Source organism: Vulpes vulpes, chromosome 6, assembly GCF_048418805.1.
Source record: "Vulpes vulpes isolate BD-2025 chromosome 6, VulVul3, whole genome shotgun sequence".
Lineage (NCBI taxonomy): Eukaryota > Metazoa > Chordata > Mammalia > Carnivora > Canidae > Vulpes > Vulpes vulpes.
In genome coordinates this window covers 29,305,788-29,319,069 of record NC_132785.1, presented here as the reverse complement: position 1 = coordinate 29,319,069, position 13,282 = coordinate 29,305,788, and the positions used below count along the sequence as shown (strand labels likewise).

Here is a 13,282-nt window from a genome sequence, read left to right as displayed (position 1 = left end):
GGATATGGGGAAAAAGGCCTAACACTGTGTTCTGTAAAATGTAAAGGGCTATTTAATGTAGATTGGAAAAATTCTTTGCAAGATATATTGGCAATATAAAATTAACCTTTTGTTTTAATTTGTACAAAAATAATTTTACAGTAATATTTCATGCCAGAAAAATTATTTGCCAAAGCAGTGCTTTGTTTATTAAACCCTGATGGCCAGAGAAAAGTTTATTGGATACTAAATCAAAAGAGCAAAAGTTAGTAATTTTTAGAACTGTTTTTAATTGGTATCCTGACATACTCAGCCAATACCATGAGAGAAAATAAGCTCTTCTCATGTATAACTAGGTTTTCCAAAATCAGACATTAGTATTATCTATGTTTATTGCCCTATCTGTTGACTAGATCATTTAATGTCAGGTTAGGATATAAATCAACACTTCACCCATGGTAAGTATCCACTTCTAGTTTGGTCCCTTTGAAAGGAGTCCTGGACTTATAATTCTTAAAACTCTTAAAAGCATGGCCAGAGTAGGGGCATCAATTATGAAGGTAGTACTTACAGACAATTACAAGATTTAGAAAAAGGATGAGATAAACTTTTCAAAGCTAAATCCAGAAGGAACCTAATAGCACTAGGCTCACAAATCTAAACTAAAACTGGCTTTGAGTAACTTGAGGGACATTTCTGCATGCCCTTAACACCTTGTATGTGATAACGCCTTACAAACTATAACATGCCTTATGCTACCTTAATGTCCTCCATCAACCAGACATAGTCTACCAGTAGAAGAGATCAATAATGATCATAAAATTGCTAGGAGGGGGGCTAAATATTGTGGCTATTGACAATAAAAGTACAGATTGAATATGCCTGGGGATAGACTCCAAGACTAACTTAACTTTATCTCAGTTGTAGTATTTACTTCTTAACCTCCTTCTGACTTCCTCTTTTCCATCTGCATATGTTCCAGAAGAAAGCCAAATGGAGACATTATGCATTAGAGCTTTCAAAGCAACAACAGAAGTAGTCAAAGAACTATTATTACCTTCTGTGCTGCTGACTCCCTCCGTGCATTATAGCCAGCCCACACCTACCCAACCATGGGCACTGATCAGTTGCCTCCAAATATCCAGTGCTCAGAGGTCTGTTCTCAGCGTTGGAAGTCCAACTGTAAGAAGTAGAAATATCGAATATCTGAATTTTCTTTATGACAGTTGTAAAAATTATTAAAATAGGTATATATCACAACCATATATTGAACTTATCTGACCTCGTTTTGTCACTCTAGCTCTGTACTGGAATTCATCAAAATACAAAATAGCTTGCAAATGAAGCATAAGCAGTTATAATAACTTGAAATGTTGAAATAATTATTCAAGGTGATTTAGGTTCTATAAACACAGCTATCAAAAAGAAAAATAGCATTCTTGGCCTTCAAGAGTAAGATTCAGATAAAAATGTTTTCCTAATGAGCAGTATGCTTTGGTATAGTATTATTACAGGAAAGACCAAAATTCCAATCATCCTTGCTAAATTGTACGTCTGCTAACTTCAGCTATTTGAGATTTAAAAAAAAAAAAAAAGTTAAACTATTTCTGAGTAACATAAGAAGTATGCACAGTTCCCTTGTGCATGGAAATGAAAATGTGATCTATTCATTCCATCTTACTTCAAATTCTTTAGAAAATTAGGTGAGTCTGATGATTCATGAAACAAACTTTAAAATTATGTTCAATACAGCATACTGTACTCTTCGTGATTGTGATAATAATCATTATCATTTTTGAGTACTGGCTTTTATGTACTACATTTATAATTCTCACAAAAATTCACCTAAAAGTACTTTTATCTAATGTGTTCATCATTTGCCCAAGACTAACCACGAAAAGACAGGACCAAGAATCAAACTATGTCTAATACCAATCCTGAGCTCTGTTCCTGAATCAATGACATTTAAACTGTTTTGTAGAATCACTGTATTTTATACCATGACCTCAGTATCATGCTGTCAATCAAGCATTGTGAAGAAACTGAGATTCTCTTTGTTTTTTTTTTAAAGAGGGAGGCAGGAGGGGCAGCGGGAGAAGGAGAGAGAGAATCTCAAGCAGGCTCCACACCCATCATGGCGCCCAACACAGGGCTTAATCTCATGACCCCAGGATCATGACCTGAACCAAAATCGAGTCAGACACTTAACCAATTGAGCCACCCGGGTGCCCTAAGAACACTAAGATTCTAAATTACTAAGGCCAGAAATGTTCTAGTGAAGCAATTCTCATAACCATTTAGTGGGAAAGGATACTAATTGGATATTAGGGGGTAAAAACTCTTAAAAAGTCATCAGAGCAGCCCAAATGGCTCAGTGGTTTAGTGCCACCTTCAGCCCAGGGTGTGATCCTGGAGACCCAGGATCAAGTCCTGCTTCGGGGCCCCCTGCATGGGGCCTGCTTCTCTGCCTGTATCTCTGTCTCTCTGTCTCTCTTTTTCATTAAATAAATAAATAAAATCTTAAAAAAAAATTCCATCAGCCAGGATCTCCAAATTCCACAGATGTTTAATTCTCCTTCCCATGGTTTACCTCTTCAACTGGGTTCTAGAATCACCTACTGACACCAAGCTGAGTCCTCAGACCAGCAGCTTGGGTGCTTGTTAGAAATGCCTAATCTCAGGCCCTATATCTAATGACTGAATTAGAATCTCTATTTTGACAAGATCTGGCATCTCCTATGCTCATTCAAATTTGAAATGCTCTGCTAGATGACACATATCTTATCCCCTGCCCCCCATTAGATCCCTCAGTCATCCCATTTCTTACCTGTGTTCTCAACTTCTCTCTGCTGCTTTTTGTTTGCTATTGTTTACCCTCACATAGAAATACTTTTTAAAAAGTCCTCTGCTGATCCTGCCGCCACACACCTAAGACCTCATTTCTCTTTTCTCAACCAAGTGCCTTGAAGGAAGTGTCTGTTCTTCCTGAATCTCTATCTTTGCCTCCTGTTTGTATCTTAACCCACTGCAATATAGTTTAATTATGCACCAAGTATCATCTGGCCCTCTACTACATGCCAAACATTGTACCAGACTATGAGGATAAACTGGTGTGCAAGAGACACAATCCTTTTATTCAAATGACTGTCTCTGAAATTCTTTTGACAGATAACCAACTCACCCTCTAAATTACCAATTCCACTTTTCATGCATTATCAGATAGAAGGATTCAGTGGTCTTCCATAAATCAGAGATTAAAGAGATTTTGCAAAAATGTAAAATACTGCTGCTCTTCTTTTTAAAGAAAATATTTTAATATTGTTCTTTTTTTAACATATGATGAACTTATTTTTATTTTAAAATTAATTAATATTCTGAAAATGTGTTTTCATCTCCAGTATTTGTAGGTCAACAGATATCCCTACAAAAGTTTGCTCTCAGGGCACTGGGTGGCTCTGTGGTTGAGTGTCTGCCTTTGGCTCAGCTCATGATCCAGGGCTCCTGGGATCAGGTCCTGCATTAGGCTCCTCCTCCCAGGGAGCCTGCTTCTCCCTCTGCCTCTCTTTCTGTCTCTCATGAATAAAAAAAATAAAATCTTAAAAAAAAAAATTCTCTCTTTTGGCCTCTCAATAATTTTTAAGAATGTGAAGTGGTTTCTGAGACTGAAAAGTTTGAGAACAACTAGATCTCATTTTGAAACCAGGTGAGTTGCTCAACAAATTGCTAAAATCTACATAGATATCAACTATACAATTAATATTGGAGGGATATGAATAAATTGGCCTAAGCATTTTCTATCCTATATTTCTTAACTAAGCTAAAGATGTCATTTTCTCTAGGCATTTCACGCACAGGAAGAAAGCAATAGTTGACCACTAGCCCTGAAAAGCTGAAAGTCTGTTGCACCTGAGTGGCTCAGTCAGTTAAGTGTCTTTCTTGGGCTTTGGTTATGATTCTGGGGTCCTGGAATCAAGCCCCTTGTCAGACTCCCTGCTCAGTAAGGAGCTTGCTTCTCTTTCTCTTTCTCCTACCCGCCTCTTCCCCACCCAGTACATGCTATCTCTCTTGCTGTATCTCAAATAAATAAATAAAATATATTTTTTAAAACCCCAAAATTAAAAGCCTTTGTAGGAATATTTTTTGTATCTGAGATACATGCTCTTTGTCCCCTGAAAATGGAAAACAAGGTAAAAACTAAAACAGTAAGGAGAACAGTTGGCTTTAAACATTCCTTCTGTCTTTATTTTGCCCACAAGCAATATTTTCTAAAGTTCTTAAAATCAGTACCAGTATGCTCTTATCTTGAATACCAGACTATGGCTTTAAGAGCAATTCTATTTATCACATTAAAATGAAGATTTTAAGATATTTAAGGCATTTGCATTTTGTTTATAAAAGAAATCAATTTCTCAGAAGAATGCATATTTTCAATTATACCCAGACCTGAAATATCATGCTTTGGTTTCCACAGTAAAAATATGAAACAATGTAATATTCCCATTAACTGTGTACACTATTATCAATATATATAGTTATTTAGTGGAAGAGAAGGACAGGAGGAACTTTTTCCAAGTACCTTGCACTGGAGGCAGAATAAAGAAAAATAACTTGGGGATCCCTGGGTGGCTCAGCGGTTTCGCACCTGCCTTTGGCCCAGGGCCCGATCCTGGAATCCTGGGATCAAGTCCTGCATCTGGCTCCTGGCAAGGAGCCTGCTTCTCCCTCTAGCTGTGTCTCTGCGCCTCTCTCTCTCTCTCTGTCTATCATAAATAAATAAAAATAAATCTTTAAAAAAAAAAAAAAAGAAAAATAACTTTCTGCTGCGTAGCCCTAAAGGAAAATGCAAATGTAACCTGTTGTCATTTTCTACTACAGGTAGCTAAACTCTCAGTAGGTAGCATGACTTTTCAGCAGACATGTTTTAGGACATTTTTAAATATTCTAATTTACAATCTTTGCATGTGTTTCAAGCCTTTCCTGTTTAGGATACAAATAAAGCCTAAGCAATTTTTCATCTTGGTCTCACAGAATAAGTGCAGGACAGGGACTTTATCTTTCAAGCTCTAAAAGGATACACGATTGAACATAACTGTTATTTAAATACCAACTCTGTTTACATGCTGATAAAAGGCACATTCTGAATCAAGTAAAATGTGTCATTCACATTATTTGGAATTTATTCTTGACCACATGGATTTTTTTTAAATAATTCAATTTAGGGCAGCCCGGGTGGCTCAGCCGTTTAGCACCACCTTCAGCCCAGGGTCTGATCCTGAGGACCCAGGATCAAGTCCCACGTCGGGCTCCCTGCATGGAGCCTGCTTCTCCCTCTGCTGTGTCTCTGCCTCTCTCTCTCTCTCTCTGTCATGAATAAATAAAATCTTTAAAAAATAATAATTCAATTTATATTCATAGCTGTCTTATAGATTAGAAAGGCTTTATTATATATTTCTAAGCCTTTTAAAGATTTTATTTATTTTAGAGAGAGAGCAGGAGGAAAAGGAAAGGGAGAGAACCTGGAACAGACTGAGAGTGAAGTCTGATGCAAGGCTTGATCTCTTGACCCTGAGATCATGACCTGAGCTGAAACCAAGAGTTGAGCACAACTAACTGAGCCACCCAGGTGCCCCTGAGCCTTTAAAATAAATGATTTTGCAAAACAGCTTTCAGTATAGGTTATGTATATTTAATACCTCTAAATCAAGGATTCTCAACCAGCCCAAGTAGACAATAAGATAATGCTCATAATATATAGACTTTATTGTCTATATAACTTTCCATGTATTATCTGGGTGTGGACTATGGAAAGGTCATACTGGGGACTCTCATCTATCATGTAGGTGGAAGCGACAGGTTCAGAACCACTATCCTAAACAAAGAAGTCCAGAAAAAGACTTAGAATAAGTTTTATTCAAAAGCAAAACAAGTAAAAATATACAGAAAACTAAGGCATGGAGATTGGTCTGACCAACTGGCACCACTGGCACCAAGACAAAAATATCCTTCGTTACACTGAATCATCTACATCACAACAGTTGATGCAGGTCATACTCTGAAATCAAAAGAAGCAAAAGAAATAGGAAAACTTACTTTCAGCTATCTAAAAACTCAATATTTTCCACACTTGGTTTTTAGTAGTAATTTTGTTGAGTACAAGGAACCTCATTTTAAGATCTTACCAGAGAATCTTAATAAAGACATTAATTACTAAACTTTATACATATGTGTACAAACCCTTCTAAATCAGCTCTAAAAACCTTCTGCAATGATTACATACTTTCCAAATTGGTTTTACATTAATTTCAACCAAGGATTTAAATAATCCAGAGAATTTAGATCAAAGTTATTTGCCTATTCAAGGCATGAATATATGAACATGTATGCATGTGTGCGCACATATATATATACATGCACATACGTATTTGTTAGTTCCCAGATAATTATATACAAAAGTATATACATATGTACAATATATGTGTATATATATACACATATATGCAAGTCTTCTCTAAAAGAAATTTCTACAGATAGAAGTGTTTTAGAAGTGATGAAAACGACTTTTTGCAATTTTCTTACAAGAATCATAAGCCTATAGATGCTACTTTGAAAGATTATAGTAGACAATAGCTGAAAATCCCTCTTAAACTATATTATTTTCAAAATAGAATAAGCAGGTTATATGTTATACACAACCCAATTACAAAGCTTACCTAATAAGCACAGTACACAAATCTAAGTTGGGATGAAACTAAATTTAAATCAGGTTTAAATAATTTTTATACAGTATTAAAGATGGTTTTCATTTAAGACATATTAAAATTTGATTCACCACAGGATACAGATAACCTCTATTTTGGTCACAAATGAACATAGAAAATATTAGAAGTTAAATATGGATATCATAAACTCTATTTCAATACTTTAAATCAAACCAACACACCCATTGGAAGGTGATATGTAGTCAATTCCCAAAAGTCCAAGCAAAACCATTTAAAGCTTCAGTTCTATTTAGTTCCATTTCCCTCAAATGTATTAGTCATTAACAAGTTCCAGAAATGACCCATGACTTGACCATCCTTAGCGTCTCTACAAATTTATAGACAAAATTAACCATCAATTTCTTCTAAGGTGCTAAATTTTAAGAAAGTGACTAAACAAAATATTATAGTTAATACAGTAGGAGGACTAAAATCCTAGACACAAACCTAAGAAAAAATTTCAAATTGTGAGTTTCACAAGGGACTAGCATTCTAATGCTTGTGCAAAAGAATGCCAGTCCTAAATGTTGCTCTATAAAATGTCTAGAAAATGACATTCATAATACACAATTTTTAAAAAAGCTTTGAGGAGTTCTGCAACTGTCCCCACCCAATATAACAATTTTTAAAAATTAACTTTAACCCAATGTTTTCAACAGATACTTGACTTCAAACCCTTTTGCCCACTAACAGTCTGAAAAATTAGTACTTATCACAGCAAACTTTGAGAAAGGATGCAAATTTTTGGTAATAAATTAGATACTAAGAGAAATTCAGCAAGGCACAAGCAGAAAACCGCTTAGGAATACTTAAAATTTTAAGATGATATACAAGATATATGTGAGTATAAAATGCAAATGATGGAACAAAAGAGAACACCTGGTTGTTACTGGCAGGATGGAAGCACCATCCTCATATACTATCAGTTGTTTCAGAGGATCTCTTCATTCCTATTGCCATCACTTCATTCATGCCCTCTTCACCATAGAGTTTAAATGTCTTCCAAAGTGACCCTCCTCGTTATCATCTGTTTTTTCTAATCCAGTGCTTCCCAAACTTAATATGCATATTCATTATCCAGGGATCTTGTCGAAAATGCAAGTTCTGATTTGGTAGATCTAGGATGGGGTCTGAAACTCTTCCTTTTGAGCAAGTTCTCAGGTTATACTGATGTAACCACACTTTGAATAACATAGATCTAATCCATTCTGTAAGCCATTGCCCCATTACTCTTCCTACTAAAATACCACTTATCTCATGTCACTGCCTCAGGAACTTCGGTTAACTTAGTGAATCAGGTATACACATTTATACTCAATTATTGGTCCAGAACTTTATTCCAGATCAATTTGGTCTTTCTCCTAACTGCTACACTCATTCCTATCCAACTCTGCATTGTTGTTTTTTTTTTTTTTTTTAGATAAAATGTATATACGGTGGCATACAGATTTTAAATGAACAATCCAGTAAGTTTTGATAATTGCATATACCTGTGTAACCAATACTCTCCACCCAAAAACATAGCACTCTGCCATCACACCAACCTGTTTTGACCTAGCTCTATAAATATCCTTCTACCTTTCCTCTGCCTTCCACCTATCCTTTAAAGACACAGCTGAAGCCCTTTTTTCTTCAAAACACACATGAAATTCACACATACCTCCGTCTAAATTACTTTTTTTTTTAAGGTTAAGCCATCACCATCTCCCATTGATCTCCTCACAAATCTCTCTACCTCCATTCTCACCCCCTCCCCTCCTCTTATCCACAGAGGAGTCAGAGTGATCTTCTAAAATTATAAATCAAATCAGGTCACTCTCCTGCTTAAAATCTTACCATCACGCTTCAAAAAAATCCAAATGCCTTTTTGTGATGTCCTGTATTACCAAGCCTCTCCTCCTTTGACCTCATATCTTGCCACTTTCCCCATTACTTTCTATGCTCTGGTCATATGAGCCTTTTTCTGACCTCTAACACAGTTAGATTTTTCTACTTGAGGGGCTCTACATTATTTATTCCCTTTACTCTTCCCTACCACCTTTCTCTGGTTGGCTACGTTTTGCTATTCAGATCTCAACTTCAAAGTTACTTCCTCATAGGAGCCTTCCATGACTACAAAATCTAAAGTATCCAATCAGTCACTCTCTAATGCAAATCTGACTTTGCATAACATCTATCATTGGTCTGTATCTTACTAATGTGTCATTTATCTCTTCTCGCAGGAACATAAGCTCCATGACTATGGAACTTGTTGACAGTGTTCATTGCTGTAACTCCTGCACTTAGAACAGTGTCTAGCTCATTACAAGTAGATGTTCCACAAATGCTTTTTAAGGGAATATGTCAAAATATGTGATATAATGTATATTTATACTATGCAGATGGATACTGTACCTGTGCTCAATACAAAATCTCCCATGAAATTTATAAGAGAATAAGAAACCTATTGCTAGTCCTCACACAAGGTAAGTCTTCCACAAGAAAGAAAGGGGAGAAAGAATTATAGCTTTAATGTGGGGCAAAAAAAAATATACACAGATTAAGTCAAAGTTTAATTCACATAAAGTTTAATCAGTCAAGTTAATGAAAATATCAAAATTTTTGAGTTAGTGTATGGCAGCAGAAATGTAATTTTTGTTGCAAATAATACAGTATTTGGTGTTTCCATTTACTGACAAGCTATGCTGCAGATAGAGCAATTGCATTGAACCTCAATTCATCAGGGTCACGTTCCATAAACTTCTTGCAAACTTCTATGGCATCCTATGGGGAAAAAAATGTGTGTAATTTTTTAGTTTATAAACATGTGTTTTCCTTTCAAATGATAAATAAATGTTTCATATTTTCCTAATTCATACTAATTTTATATTGCAGACTTCTTTTTCCAAATGCAAAATAATTTAAAGCACACCAGAAGAGTGAATGGTTGGTAGCCTGATTTGCTTAGTACAAAACTATAAAATATAGTAAGTGTTCTTTCTTAAAATACTTTAAAGAAACTTTTAACTTGAAAATTACTATTTCATTGAGCCACACAATTTGTTCATAAATTTAAAAATCTCTAAACTCAGGATCAAGATACAAATGATAGTATCTTGGATTCAGCGAAATATGGGATATGATGTGCAACTCTTTCAATATTATTATCTTTTTCAAATTTGATACTTGTTCACACAAAGAGTTCTGAAAATCTCTTCATTTGTTGTAGATCTTTAACACTAACTCAGAATTTTCTTTTTGGATTTTTTCAAGAGGGCAAGAACATGGAAACATCCAAATTCAGAGAAAATGTTATTCAGGTGATCTTTAGAGATACTTTAAAGATAACAAGAACATTAATAACACTTAAAGTAGGCCAATAAGTTTTGTTATTACCTCTAATAAAGTTTCATCACTAGTTTCCCCATGGTTAATTGGAAATGGTTTCCGTCCATCTGTGGAAAATGAACAAACAGTTGAATGTTTAGCTGCTTATAATGTCCTTCCAACTTCCATTTTCATCTTCCTACAGTGAAGAAAATGTTAAAAGATACTGAAAGTAATATATTCTAAAGCAAGTATCTTATTATGTTATTCTAATGTTATTAGAATCTTGCTTCCAGGGGATCCCTGGGTGGCTCAGCATTTCAGCACCGGACTTTGGCCCAGGGCGTGATCCTGGAGTCCCGGGATCGAGTCCCGCATCAGGCTCCATGCATGGAGCCTGCTTCTCCCTCTGCCTGTGTCTCTGCCTCTCTCTCTCTCATGAATAAATAAAAATTAAAAAAAGAAAAAAAGAATCTTGCTTCCATGTTTGAAAAGCCTAAATCATCTTCCTAAACAGGATTTATAAGAAATAAACATTGGCTTTAATTTCCTTTAAAAAATGCAAAATTTATAAGTCAATTTTTAAAAAGCTACCACCCTAATTTCTACCCTCAGGAAAGGGTAGAAAAATGAAAAATTATTAGAGTAGAAAATGAAAAATTTATTTCAAATCAGATCCTAAGACTGATATGCTTATGCCAATGAAAGGGAGCCAACACAAGATTTATATATTACTGCTACTAATTGTGTACCACCAAGGCAGTAGTATAGACCAACAATCTAAATAACCTAGGGTTATTTCACTGACTACCAAAGTTAATTAAACACAATTATAAACATCTTGAATAAACTACTACTTTATAAATGCTATGAATAATGAAAAAGTCTATTATTATATAAATTCATCCTAACTCAAAGTTAACTGAAACTCTATATCCAAATCTAAACCTCATATGTCTTTTAAGTGGCACTTTGAGTTCAATCCATAAAACACAATCCCTTCTGTAATTTCATGGCTTCCAAATGTAATAAAAATGTTTGAATCCACAAACATACACAGCGTTAGAGCTGAACTGATAGATACCACTTTGAAAGAAAAATATAAGGGAAGATTAACCAAACAAACCAGAAGGCAAAATGAGACAATTATTAAAACTAAAGAAATAAGAGTTTTTTTAAATGTACATTAGTTATGGCTCAGCTGAGAATAATGTTTCTGTGGTCATAAAAATATAAACAAGTACAACAGAACTGGGAGAATAGGGGAAAGGAAATAATCTATTCTGTGACTGGGAGGGTGGGTAAGGAACAAGGGTGATACAAGGAAGCAAAATCTTATCTTCCTTGTGGGAAGTGAAGAAATAATACTGAGGCCACTGCCCCCTCCAGCTGGGAGGGAATAACTGGTACCGGATGAGGCCTTCCACTGCAAACAACTAAAAAACTGGACAAAATAGCTGAAACAGTTGTTCTTAGACATGAGGAAGTAGGTAGCTTGTATGTAAGCCCAACAGTAATAGCCGCTTTCTGCTAGCTCACGAATGGGAAACCCAAGCAGAGCACAACAGTCTTAATGAGGAGACTGAGGAGAGAGAGAGCAAGGTTAGGAAATTTGCACAGTATTAGAATGAAGGTAGCTCCCCACTTTGTAGATCTGTTGCCTTGGTCTGGGCTGGGCCAGGCCAGGATTAGTGTGCCAGGGGGCTCAAGGAGCATTGTGTCTGGGTCTGAGTTTTAGGGTGAGTGGCTAAGAGCTTCTTTATATACAAGAAGAATGGGTAAACCAAGAAATACATGAAAGGTAATGGAGAACACTAGAATAAACTGTACACTACTAGATCCGACTTAGAAGTATTAATGTAAATGAATGCTTTTTAATATATAAACCAATGTAATTGTGGGTACATCTATACTCATATTCACATACATGTATGTGAGTGTATTTTTCTAATACATACAAATATTTCCTACTTTTGTCCTCTGAGAGGACCTAGATAATGATATCTTAGTAACAATGAGCACACCTACCACCCAGACATTGGTTCTAAATATCATTTTCCACTAAAAGGAACCAGGGCTCTATGTGGAAGCAACTGAATACATGGCTGGATCACAGAAAATCAAAGATGCGCCTAGAACATCTTATTCTACCTGAACATCTTATTCAAGAAAGTGCTTGAAGAAAGAGAGAAACATATCAAATGGACAAAAGGGACAGCTTGAAGAGGTGCCCTTCAAGGCCAAGCCTGGGAAAATTTAAGCATCAAAATAAATGATGATAATGGACTTTATGTAATCTTTTGAGTAAAATATGAATCCATGAGTCCATTCTGACATGAATGAATGAGGGAAAAAGGAAAGCTTCTAATGTTGGAGGAATTTTTTTAAAAACACCATTTGGCACCATCATAGTGATAATCAATTAAAAATCATCAATGGATGCTAAATCTGATAAAGGCTTAATGAGAAACTGTGTATTTACATAGGTTCGAAGTATCCCCTGATAAAATATTGATATAACATATTGACATACTAATAAGTTTAACAAACTTAACTTTATAATGGAGAAATGGAGATAACCACCTAAACCAAATGATAAAGGTCATCATCATCAGCAAGAGGACAAATCAACATCATGAGCCTCCTGAATGACGCACTGAGAACGCAACACCACTTTTGTGGTGTATGTGTCAAATGGATAAATAAGGAGGAAATATCAAACAACCCAAATAATCTCAAATAACTGCCCGGTTGGTTTAAAAATAAATGTCAAAGACACGAGAGGAAAGAAAAGATTGAGGAACCATTCCAGATTAAGGGAGACAAACGTGACATCTAAATACAACATACAACCCTGGACTGGATTCTGAACCTAGAGAGGATACTGTAAAAAATCAGAACAATTTGAACAGAGTATGTGAATTCAATTATAATATAGGTTGATATTAATTTCCGGATTTTGTTAGTCATACTACAGTTATATAAGAGAGCATCCACCTGTTTTGAAGAAATACATACAGAAATATTAATAATAGGGCATCATGTCTGCAACTTATCTTTTAAGTGGTTCAGACATATTAATTGAACCTGGGGAATCTGAATAAAGGGTTTATGGGAACTCTCATACAATTTCTGGAATTTTTATAAAAATTTAAAATTATTTCAAAATAAATTTTTTTTACTGTTTCAGAGTATTCCTGTTGCTCCAAGTAGACAATAAATTGTTAGTTATCAGTATA

General features: G+C 35.3%; 2 protein-coding genes across 3 annotated transcripts in view; both read right to left on the bottom strand.

Moving 5' to 3' along the window:
• Positions 1–1,162, bottom strand: part of LMO7 (LIM domain 7) — a 206,671-nt gene extending 205,509 nt beyond the window's left edge. Inside the window, exon 1 of the mRNA XM_072760751.1 lies at positions 1,037–1,162. The gene's annotated coding sequence lies outside the window, so the exon portion shown is untranslated. The remainder of the gene's footprint in view (positions 1–1,036) is intronic.
• Positions 1,163–5,869: 4,707 nt separating this feature from the next.
• The window catches only part of UCHL3 (ubiquitin C-terminal hydrolase L3), a 51,533-nt gene continuing 44,120 nt past the window's right edge, over positions 5,870–13,282 (bottom strand). For both annotated transcript variants that reach the window (XM_026017690.2, XM_072760758.1), the window contains 2 exons: positions 10,113–10,171; positions 5,870–9,500 (listed from right to left, as the gene is read on the bottom strand). In XM_026017690.2, the coding sequence (XP_025873475.1) occupies positions 9,417–9,500; positions 10,113–10,171 (143 nt within the window). In that variant the 3' untranslated portion in view covers positions 5,870–9,416. The remainder of the gene's footprint in view (positions 9,501–10,112; positions 10,172–13,282) is intronic.